Source organism: Trachinotus anak, unplaced genomic scaffold, assembly GCF_046630095.1.
Source record: "Trachinotus anak isolate AG129_WGS33_773 ecotype Australia unplaced genomic scaffold, CSIRO_AGI_Tana_v1 ptg000032l, whole genome shotgun sequence".
Taxonomy (NCBI): Eukaryota; Metazoa; Chordata; class Actinopteri; order Carangiformes; family Carangidae; genus Trachinotus; species Trachinotus anak.
This window is the reverse complement of record NW_027273883.1, coordinates 6158870-6169553: the sequence shown is the minus strand read 5'-3', so window position 1 is coordinate 6169553 and position 10684 is coordinate 6158870. Positions and strand designations below refer to the sequence as shown.

The following is a 10684-nucleotide window of genomic DNA, read 5'->3' as shown; positions in this document are numbered from 1 at the left end:
TGTATTGTATGTGCATAATTACAGTGTTTCTATATGAAAATGCATTGGATTTCAAGACTTTGTTTGATTTGTGTTTTTTGAGTTTCCATTACATTGAGACCTGAGTCATTAAATCAGATGTGTTTCTTGTTTCTCCTTTTGCTCTTTGCAGAAAAGCTCAAGGTCACTAAAACTGAGAGTTTTAGATTTTGTATTCTGGCCCATAAAAGCACTGAAACAAAATATTCATTAGCGTTTTTAACCCAGTCATGGTTAACTCTGCTCTGTGTCTCTGACTGTTACGATGTTAAAAGAGAAAACTTTTTTGGGGGGCTCCTAGTTTTAAATTTAAAGCAGTAACTGATCAGTACATTATTGCCCATACTTGCCTCTAAACAGTGACACACACTGTGCAACAAAGAGGTTTGTTACTTTTTCAGACATTATGCTATTCAAATGATTTTTATTGATATTCATTTCAGGTTTTCAGGTAAGTGAGCGAGCAGAGAGTGATATAATGAAACACACATACACTGTGATTATCTACAGGAAAATGTCTCACAGTAAAAGCTGCAAAAAAGGAAATCATAGTGTTGGCACATAATAGATATGCTGCAATAAACTGAGAAATGAATACTCGTTAATGCCGAAAAGAACAATTATTTTAACAGCATCATAAAATGTATTCGAAAATCAATTAGTAAATGTAGAGTTAATAAGCTTCAGAAATAGACAATGACATAAATGATGTAGAATTTATCTTAACTGCTTCATATCATTTAAAAGGACATTCTGCCAAGCTTTCCTTAAGATAGTGTTTCTACTCTGGCAGTAAAAAATTAACCCCAAGCACTACGTTCAGAGCAAAAACACAAAAATAAGATTGTGCAGATATTAATCCAAAAAAATTGTTTATTTGACAGCTTTGGAACGAAAAGTACCAAATCATCATTTTTACTGCAATTTATCAGACAGGAATTCTCATTAAACTTTCCATACACACGTTAGGCCACTGATGGGACTCAAAATGTTCTGCACAGCTGTAACTGGTATATCTGAGCTAAGCCTGTGTATGAGTGAATCAACAGTGAGACCAGTTGATAATGGAATCATGTCAGCGGTTGTATATGCAGACATCCTACTGACAAACTGTGTGGACGTTTGGAGCAGATCATTAAATTTACAGATTCATAAACGAGGGCACAGAGTTAAGAACCCATACTGTGATTATAAATACACTGACACAAACCCCCAACACACACACACACATACACACACACATACACACACGTTCACTCACTCACAGATATATATGCATTAATGTTACAACAGTCCATGAATGACCTGGATTATATGATGTTTTCTTTTCCAGGCAGACAGAAGCAACACACACATCTCCACTATGATGCAGCCACTTGGGTTAATGGTTCCTCCAGGTACTGCACCAGTGCTTCTGCCTGTAAACACAACAGAGACAACACAAGGGTAAGACAGGCTATATTCAGAGTGATGCTTGGAATAGTTTAGGCTATTACACTTCTGTGCTGTGAGTCATTGTAGCATACAGTACAAGCTGCACTGTGAGGCTTCCTTCAAGGCTGATCTCTGAGGAGGATCTACTGTACAACATGTTTACTGCTGAGGCAATATGACACAGCTGGTTTCAAACGATTTACATGATAAGGCACAGTATAAACCTGCAATGACTAGTTGATTGACAAAAAAGTAATCAGGAACTATTTTGGTAATACATTTATTGTTTAAATAGTTTTTTTGGGGTAAAATTGACGAATATTTGATCCTTTCAGCTCATCAGATGTGACTATGTGCTGCTTTTCCTTTTCTTACATCACAGTAAATTGACTATGTTTGAGTTTCAAACAAAACATCTGATGATATCGTCTTGGGCTCTGGTAGATTGCGATGGGCATTTTTCACTGATTTATGATGATTTACAGGCCAAACAATCCATGATGAAAACAGTTCTCAGATTAATCAATAGTGAAAATAATTATTAGTTGCAGCCCTAGCACAGTGAACTTTCTGTCGAGGTCTCTGTCAAATAGCTAAATTCAGTTGTGTCCTCTTCAAGTGATTTTCAAACAACACTTAAGACTAAACTACTTGGCACAGAGTCAGTATACCACAATACCACTTTCTCTACTACACACATTTTGAAGCTTAACTGAAATCTGCCACATCAAGAAACTGCAGGTGTGAATGCTGCTTTTTTCAGTTCATCATTCACCATGAAGAAATATTCCACATGCAATGTTTTATACAGTGCACTGAAGGGAAAGAAGCTCGAATGCTGGGGGCTCCTACACATTATAAGTGCAACTGCTCCACTTGTGAACTTGTTACCCGTTAGCATGTCTATTAAAATAAATCAAGCCATGTTTGAAAATAAAATAGCTCAAAGATAAATTCTGAAGATTTCCACAGGGTTTGGAACCTACTCTGTGACATGCCATAAAAAGCTGAAGAACACTGTAGAAATATTACTAACCATGTTTCAGTCTTAAATGAAGGGAGAAGACTTTGCTGACTCTGATCATATGTTGGAGCTCTGAGCCTTGCAAAGTGCAATAAGCACCTGTCACATGCATGTCTTTGTCTAAACTGCTCACTTGTGGCAGCATCTTGTTTCCCTCCCCCCTTTTCTCTCATCTAAAATTAAAAACTGATCATACAAGAAGCTATGTTGCCAACCTTGGTGAATGTATTGAGGTACATTAAAAACTCTCCCTGTGCTGAAAAGGTTGAAAAGGCGCTTTATGTTTTGTCATCTACACGACCCAAAATGTCAAACGAATGAATTTTTCTTAATCATTACAAGGTGGGAGCAGGGATCTGGAGACACGCAGCAGCCCTGCATATACAAATGAGCTGAGCGAGTACAGAAGACCACAGTGAATATATGAAATACAATACCAGCGAAAGTTGTATGGTGAAGCAATGACAGATAACAGCACCGACTGCTCGTATTCAAGTGTTAAAACTCTCACCTTGGCTTTAAGCATTCCAAAGCCAACTGTCTCCTTGGCGTACATACACAGTAGTAGGTTGGCTACACGAGTAATGGCCACTCTTCCCTCCTGAGAGACAAAACAAGGGAGACAAACTAAGCGCCACAACCATCATACACCAGGAAACTGTGTCAACGGTTTTTGAAGAACTGTGCGTCGTACCATACAATCCATGAGTATGAATTTGAGTTTGTCTTCATTGAAGGCTTGGTGGCCGTTCTTGTCGTAGGCCGCCCAGATGTTGCTCGCGATGGCGGCCGTCACTCGTGCATCAGTGTCCCCATACCCGGAGTAGGCCAGAAGTGAACCTTCATTATTCAGTAGGCTGGTGAGAGTGTAAAGTTGGATGCTTCAGTATCAAGTTGATTAACCTGTGACATGAGCTTACCACACACCCTACAGTCTATGAACTTTACTCAAACTATCTCTACCAAGCTACTTATCATTAGTTGCAATGTCTACTATAGTTGGGATCAAGGATGCAGTGGAGGGGTGGACCACCTCAACACAAGGCTACAACCTAATCCGAGTATAATCTGGATATAAAAAGATATCACACTGTCTGCACTCTGTACAAACATGTAATTATTATAAATTAAGTTACGACAATCATGTGAGGGTCACAGTATCCAATGTGCTGTGACACATTTATGCTAAAAGTCAAAAACAGAAGCATCCTACTAGTAAATGAAGAAATCTCAGTCTTTCTTTCTGTCTGTCCTTTTCTTGACAATCACTCATCCAATTGATTTCAAACTTGCTGGGTGCACTGATAAGGAACCAAGGAAGTGCAGCTTTGACTTAAGTTATTCTTTGGATGGACCCTTGTGTAAATGAGTGAATTTAGACATTGAATTTCAGTAAAGCTGGAACAAGAGTAAATCAACAAAAATTACAAATAAATTGCTCTTTGTTTCAATAACTTGTTGAGTTAATTTTGTAAAAACCAGAAACTTATAAAATAATAGAATGAGCAACTTGAAGACGTCAACTTAGGCTCTGGGATATTACACTGAGCATTTTTCAGTATAGTTAGCTATAGTTTATATTTTTTTGCTTCACAGGCAGATTAATCAACAATAAATAAAAATAATAATAAGTTAGGTAGAGCTCCAATTTTCAAACAGCGTGTAATGTTTACATATTGTCTGACTTTTTGTCGTTAGCTATCATTGAAAATATCCACTGGCTCAGTTTATTATTAGCCTACTTGTAACGCAGCACTCCGGGTGAGGAGTTTTGGTCGGTTCGACACGATATTTAGCAAACTCTTTAAACTGCCATGTATGTCAAAAAAAAGCCCAGTGTTGTAACTGTAACAAAAACAATCGTTAAACGGCCAAAAACCTCATTAACTCCTGAGCCAAGCAGCATCTCGCTAGCATGATGCTAGCAGGCTAACCGTACTCACAGTGTGCTTTGGACTCCGTTTGTGTTTGCTTGGCTGAGAACCTGCGTTAACGCCTTCGGCCGTAACATAGCTAACTACTCTCTAATGTGGGAAAATGGGAAATAAAATGGCTTAATATATTCAAAGTGACTAAACAACTTGCTTTAAACTATCACAAACTACTCAACAGCACACACAAATCAAGTCAGCTGATGTGATGTTTTCTTCCCTTTCCGGACGCCTTCGCAAAGCATTGTGGGAAGTGTAGGCATCGAGTTCATCCCAATTTTTTTGATAAAGAAAACGTTTTTATTCCGATTTATTTACATATTTAATATTTTTTAGCTAAATATCCTAGGTATATGCACTCAAGACAAGTACTGCAGTACAGTTTCCATTGTCACTTCAGCATTTAAGGTGTAACACTTCATTTGTACTCCACTGCATTTATCTTTATAAATGTCAGATTAACTTTAAAAATGTTTTTAAGTTTCATATTAAAATATATAACCTTTCAGAACATAAGCAAAAAAATTACTTTGAAAAGTAGCAAGGGCAACAAATCATAGGCTGCAGGCAAAAACACACAGCAAGGACAGAAAATACAACAGATCACCTTCCAAACTGCAACTGTGAAAGTATTCACACATTCACCAAGAGCAGACAAGAAACATTGCAAATAATTTATTTGGTTGAAAAAAGTCCACAGGCAGTCATACAATGATACATTTCACAGATCATTTTTATAATATATTGCAGATCCAAGTTATATTTAGGCACTATACTGCTTGCAAGGAAATACAAAACTGTGTAATTGTAAAATGGCTTGTTCTCATTTGTCATCTGTAATAATCATAATCAGATGGAAATTACCATTCGAAGTCTGAGAATAAAAACTCTTACAGAGAAAGTCCATGAAACAGCAATATTGCAATAGTGCAATTTGGCAATGCTGCTGGCAATAACATGAGCAGACATATTAAAGGGATACATGTTTATATTGTCATATGGGACAACCCTATTGTAGACATATCAGAGCCTTGGTCCTACAACCTGAAAACTGTCAATTTCTCCTCCTGAAAACATTTAGGCAGCAGATACCACCATAAAAATTTGATTACAACAGTGGAAAGAACTTGTCAGAATAAACTTCTTCACTTCAATTTAAGTGAAGAGATAACTTAATGAACACCTTTCAACCAGGCAAGATTAAGGCTCGAGGGTTGAAAAAAATCATATTGTCCAGATGGATAAAAAGAGACAAACCTTCTGCAACAAAGCCCTGATTCAAAACTCTTTAAAAGTAACCAACTAAATACAATATTTTAGAATTAAATAATGTAAAAACAAGTATTAAATGCTGATCTCTTGGTAACCTCCTGCAGAAGTCAAGTGAAGGAGCACTTGTCTTAGCATGAATCATCTACACAGTGGAACACAGTGGCAACAATAGTCATGTGATTCCACGGTATCAGTGCTGCCACAGCATTTAGCACAAGCCTAATTGTGTTAAGAGACTCAAACAGGCAACACTCTTCCCCCAACCTCCCTTCTCATCATCATTATTTATAGAACAGCTGAAGAGATCACAAGTAACTGGAATACTCCTAAGTCTGTCTGGGGTCAGGTCAGCCTCAAATGTAACGGAGGACTGTATTCATTTATTTATTTTATTTTTTAAGTCCCCAACACTACTATACTTTCACGCTCGACCCCAAACTGAAGTGAGCGGGTTAGGCCAGTAGTCTCTCAATGGCTGCGTTGACATCCCCTCCTGTAGCAATGAGTGCCTGCAGATTAGCCTCGCGGTTGATGAAGCCCATGGCATTGAGCTGGTCAAGCTGCCGCTGGAAACGGACCTCCGGGTTCTGAAGCTGTGAGGGGAGAGACGACGCATGACGTCAGGTTTTAACTTGGTCTTCGTTTTTAACCTAACTTTACTAAAGTACTCTTTACTCATCCTCACGCAATGTCACATTTTAAGCGTTAGATTTTTTTTGCCTACAAAAACATCAGTAGAGCCAATCAACTTATCATTAAAGCACACTTACTGAAATCTGAAACCTTCTCTGACACTTCATCTGCCTTCAGTAATTACACTTCAACTGACATTTCTCATACAGTGATTGAGAAAAATCAGTTCTTGTAACTACCACAACATCCACTGTTCATACAATATTTGCTCCATTTTCAGTGTTTCCACTTCAGCTGAAAATTTCTTTCAGTTTGGACACTTGAATTATTGCATTTCAGAACATCCACTTCAGCTGACACTTCATCTTAATGCAGCACATTGTCTTGAATTGACACTTCAACTTTATCATTTCTTCTTTCCTCACCACTTGCATTTCAACTTCGTCGAGTAACTGTATTTTCACTGCCTCTTTAAATTTAACTTTTTCCAGTATTCCAGCTGTTTCGACTGCTAATTTTCAGCAGCAAGTGAACGTAAATTGTATTCAGAAAATAAATCTATCTATCTATCTATCTATCTATCTATCTATCTATCTATCTATCTATCTATCTATGTGTGTGTGTGTGTGTGTGTGTGTGTGTGTGTATATATATATAATATTAAGCTACATTTATATATAGTGGGCTCCAAAATCTGAGGGCACAATGGAAAAATGGTTTCAGTCTATTGCACCCCACTATATAATGCTAAGTTTACAAATATCATTATCTATTTGTCTCACTCAGAAACATGCTTTCTAACAAATTGTTAAGAGACTGACAAGAAAAATAATTAATTGTAACACATGTGGACTTAATGAGTGAAACCCATTGAAAGAAGAAGCAAACTGCTTATCTGATCTTGACAAAAACAAAAAAAAACATATCTCTGATGTCACATACCGATGGCCCTCCGCCTGCAAACATCTGTAACATCTGCTGCATGAGCTGTTGCTGTGAGGGACTGGATCCTGATGCCGTGGCAGAAGAGGGAGGGTTCTCTTGAGGGACACTGCCCCCTGTGGTTGGAGGAACTGTGAGACCTTGTGGAGACAAACTAGACGGGAAGAACATATCAAAAATAAAGACAACTGTGGTGATTCACAGGCTTCCTGTAAATTTTAGCAAAATATATCACGACTTCAAATGGCTGATGATACAGTACATCTTCCACTACCAATATCTGCCAAATGGAAACGGAAATGTTACAGTATTACAGCTGGGTTTACCATTTCTTCAAACAAATTAACCTAAAACTATAAAAACTAGGCGGCTGAGAACAACAACATGTTGAAACGTGGCAGTGTGTGAGAGAGTAACCTCTCTTTGCTAGAAATGATATGAAGTGATACTATTAAAAAGAGCACAACATGCTAGTATTTGCCAACCAGGCTCTCCCTGAATATAGAACTCATTGCTGTTTATCAAAGAGTTTGTGTTTTGCCCTTAAGTTATGATTTGTTGCTTCCAATAGCCAGAAAAGTTCCCATATTCATTGGAAGAATTTCATTTTGACAAACAACGCTCTGCTGTCAGATTTAGTCTGGGAAAACCGGCAGATTTTCATTTTTCTTTTCATGATTTAAATGACTGCATGAATACTGATTATTCCTTAGATTAAGAGAATTATGTAGGCTTTATGTGCATCAATGGTATAGCTGGTACCTGGACATGAAACCTGGGACTTCAGCCTGTAATGTCTGCAGGCCCTGTTGGATCTGTGTGAGGGCCTGCATGGCTCTGGGGTTGGTCAGCATAGAAAGTGTTTGAGGATTCTGCATCTGTTCAGTGACAAACATGAAAAGTCTGCTGTGAACCCACTGAGAAAAAAATTATACATTCTTAATCTTGTGCACACGAGCTAGCAATTTGGATATCTGCATATAACATGAAAGCTCTGCTCTAACCTGTCTCATGAGATCAGGGTTGTTGAACATGCGGGAGACGTCAGGGTTTTGGTCCATGAGCTGCTGCATCTGAGGATTGCCCGCAAACATCTGTCTCATCAGGTCTGGGTTGGACATCATGTTCTGGACCAGCGGGTTCCCCATGATCTGCGACAGCATCTGTGGGTTGGACATCAGCTGCCTCTGCACCTGCTGCTGCAGCTCCATGATGTTGGAGGAGCCCATGCCGAGACCTAACAAGCCAGACAGGTCACCGAGTCCACCTGAGGAGGAGGAACACGGCTGGAGATTAGACCTGGGCAGGTGTGCAGGCATGTTGACGGGGAACTGCCACGTGGTTGCTTTTTAATGATATTTTGATATTTGCGCTGGTCCACCTGAATATTGTACATTTGATGCCACTCAAACAGCTTTTTACATTTCTACATTTATTCTGTATTCTTTTCAAATGCATGTGTGCTGACTTATATCCATCTTTTGCTCACTGTGTCTCTGAGGGTTGATATTTCTCTTACTTTGCCAAATGCAAAGAAAACAACAAGAAATGCAAAAATTAAACTCACTGCAGTGCAGAAAGCTGAAGAGTAATTTATAAATTGTACACATTCATACTCATTGCATTAGCAGGTTGTGTTGGCGTCTGACTCGTGCCGCCTCTTGTTTGGTCTGCTACAGTGGGGTTGGTGCTGCTGCTGTTTTGTTGAGGAGGTGCAGAACTGGAGGTTGTCTGAGATGCGCTGCCACCTGTTGCTCTAGAGGGAGAGAGCGAACATCAAATAATAATCATCCCAGCCTTACCTGTGAACATACAAACACCTCATGACTGGTACTTACTTTGGGGCAGTCTTGATAACAAGATGAACGGTGTGTCCGTCCTTGATACCGTGGTGCTTTAAAGTATCAGCATCCTTTAGAATCTTTCCAGTAAATATCAACACCAGCTGGTCCTGCGTGGCCTTGAATCTTTTGGATACCTCCTCTTTGAACTGGAAATGTAAAACAAGAGCATCAGAGATGTTCCAAAAAGACGATCAGGTTCACCATGTTCCATCACATATCAACTGTATCCTACATCATTATGCAGTGTAATGTTCCTCTTTTAAAGATGGGCACTGTGTCAAAATCTAGTTAAAAAAAACTTTAATTATTTTAGCTTACACTATGCCTGTGTGGTGTTTATTCCTCGATTAAGTTGTATTGTTGTAAAGTTATTAAGACTAGTAAAAAATAGTGTATTCCAGTGTAGGACTACTGGTTGGTTTCTTGATCTTTGTGCAAAGCATAGCTAATGAAACTGCCTCCTGTGGTGTCCACTTGATCTAAACAAGCAGCTGAGACAGACAACAAACAACAAACGTTTTGCTCCAGGGCCACAAAACAGGTTAATCCGGCCCTGCATGCACAAGAGGGCTTGGTCACACAAGTTGCGCCATTAGCTCTTGTAAATAGGTCGGCAAACTGTTTCACAGATTAAGTATCAAAGGGTGGGTGATCCTTATCAGCACTTAGGTTTGTTTAGTAGTATTGGTCAACAGCACCCCACCTCCAGCACCGGAGAACGGTCTGGCTGCACCCATCACCACCCAGATAGAGCTTTTCAGCGACCTGCCGCTCTGGCCGGTGGACAGATAGTGTACGATAAGTCAATGTCACTTATGAGTAAACACTAATTTCACTGCACTTGTACCTGTTAGTTGATATCAGAGTAACAGTAAAATGTCGCCATGTCACGTAGGCTACGTCGTGGGAATAGGGCGAATGAATGGGGCACAGTGTCGTATACATCTGTAAGACCTCAAAAATGTATGAATAACGCTAGATTAGACCCAACTAATTTAACCAATGATTAAAAAAAAACATAAAGGGAGTGGATGATTTAACGTGATTATAACTCAATAACGCAAAGTTGAACTGTAAACAAACTGTAGTGGGGGGGTAAGTCGGCTAAAGCTAGCAAGCTTAACTTCCGCTAACAGATGTGAAAAAAACGTTCCGTGAACGCACCTTGGCGACAGTGGAATCGTCCGAAATCGTGATTTCCTCTTTTCCTTGGGGGCTTTTGACCGCGATCACGATCAAAGACCCACCGGGGGAAACATTTTTGTTTCCGTTAGCTTCCTCCGTTTGCCCCGTGTTGCTATTCTCCGCCATCTTTACTTCTCCCTCCTCGCTCTGGTCATTTCCGGTTGAGTTAATGCTGGGTCGGCGCGTTGCTGCCACCCATCGACCGCTAGTTAAACAGCACCTATCATTACCTTTTGTTATATCATTATTTTGATTGTCTATACCAGTGGTGGAAAGTAACTTGCTTCAGTGCTGTATTGTGTATATTATATATATTGCTTTTACGACTGTCAGTTGTTTTTAATAGGCTTCTTTTATCTCTCTTTAATCTTTTTAGGATTCTTTTTAAATTGTCTTTTATT

The 10684-nt window shown here is 39.2% G+C and overlaps 2 protein-coding genes across 2 annotated transcripts; both read right to left on the bottom strand.

Annotated features, from left to right (window-relative positions):
- Positions 1–873: 873 nt before the first annotated feature.
- Positions 874–4645, bottom strand: lamtor2 (late endosomal/lysosomal adaptor, MAPK and MTOR activator 2). Its single transcript, XM_071470985.1, has 4 exons — positions 4420–4645; positions 3171–3333; positions 2988–3077; positions 874–1436 (listed from the first exon to the last, which is right to left on the bottom strand). Exons 1-4 carry the CDS (start codon positions 4485–4487, stop codon positions 1380–1382), a joined length of 378 nt encoding a protein of 125 aa, XP_071327086.1. The 5' UTR covers positions 4488–4645; the 3' UTR covers positions 874–1379.
- A 422-nt stretch (positions 4646–5067) lies between these two features.
- On the bottom strand, positions 5068–10444 carry LOC139613938 (ubiquilin-4-like). Its single transcript, XM_071470965.1, has 7 exons — positions 10263–10444; positions 9093–9244; positions 8871–9010; positions 8259–8521; positions 8017–8132; positions 7255–7408; positions 5068–6272 (listed from the first exon to the last, which is right to left on the bottom strand). Exons 1-7 carry the CDS (start codon positions 10407–10409, stop codon positions 6132–6134), a joined length of 1113 nt encoding a protein of 370 aa, XP_071327066.1. The 5' UTR covers positions 10410–10444; the 3' UTR covers positions 5068–6131.
- Positions 10445–10684: the final 240 nt, after the last annotated feature.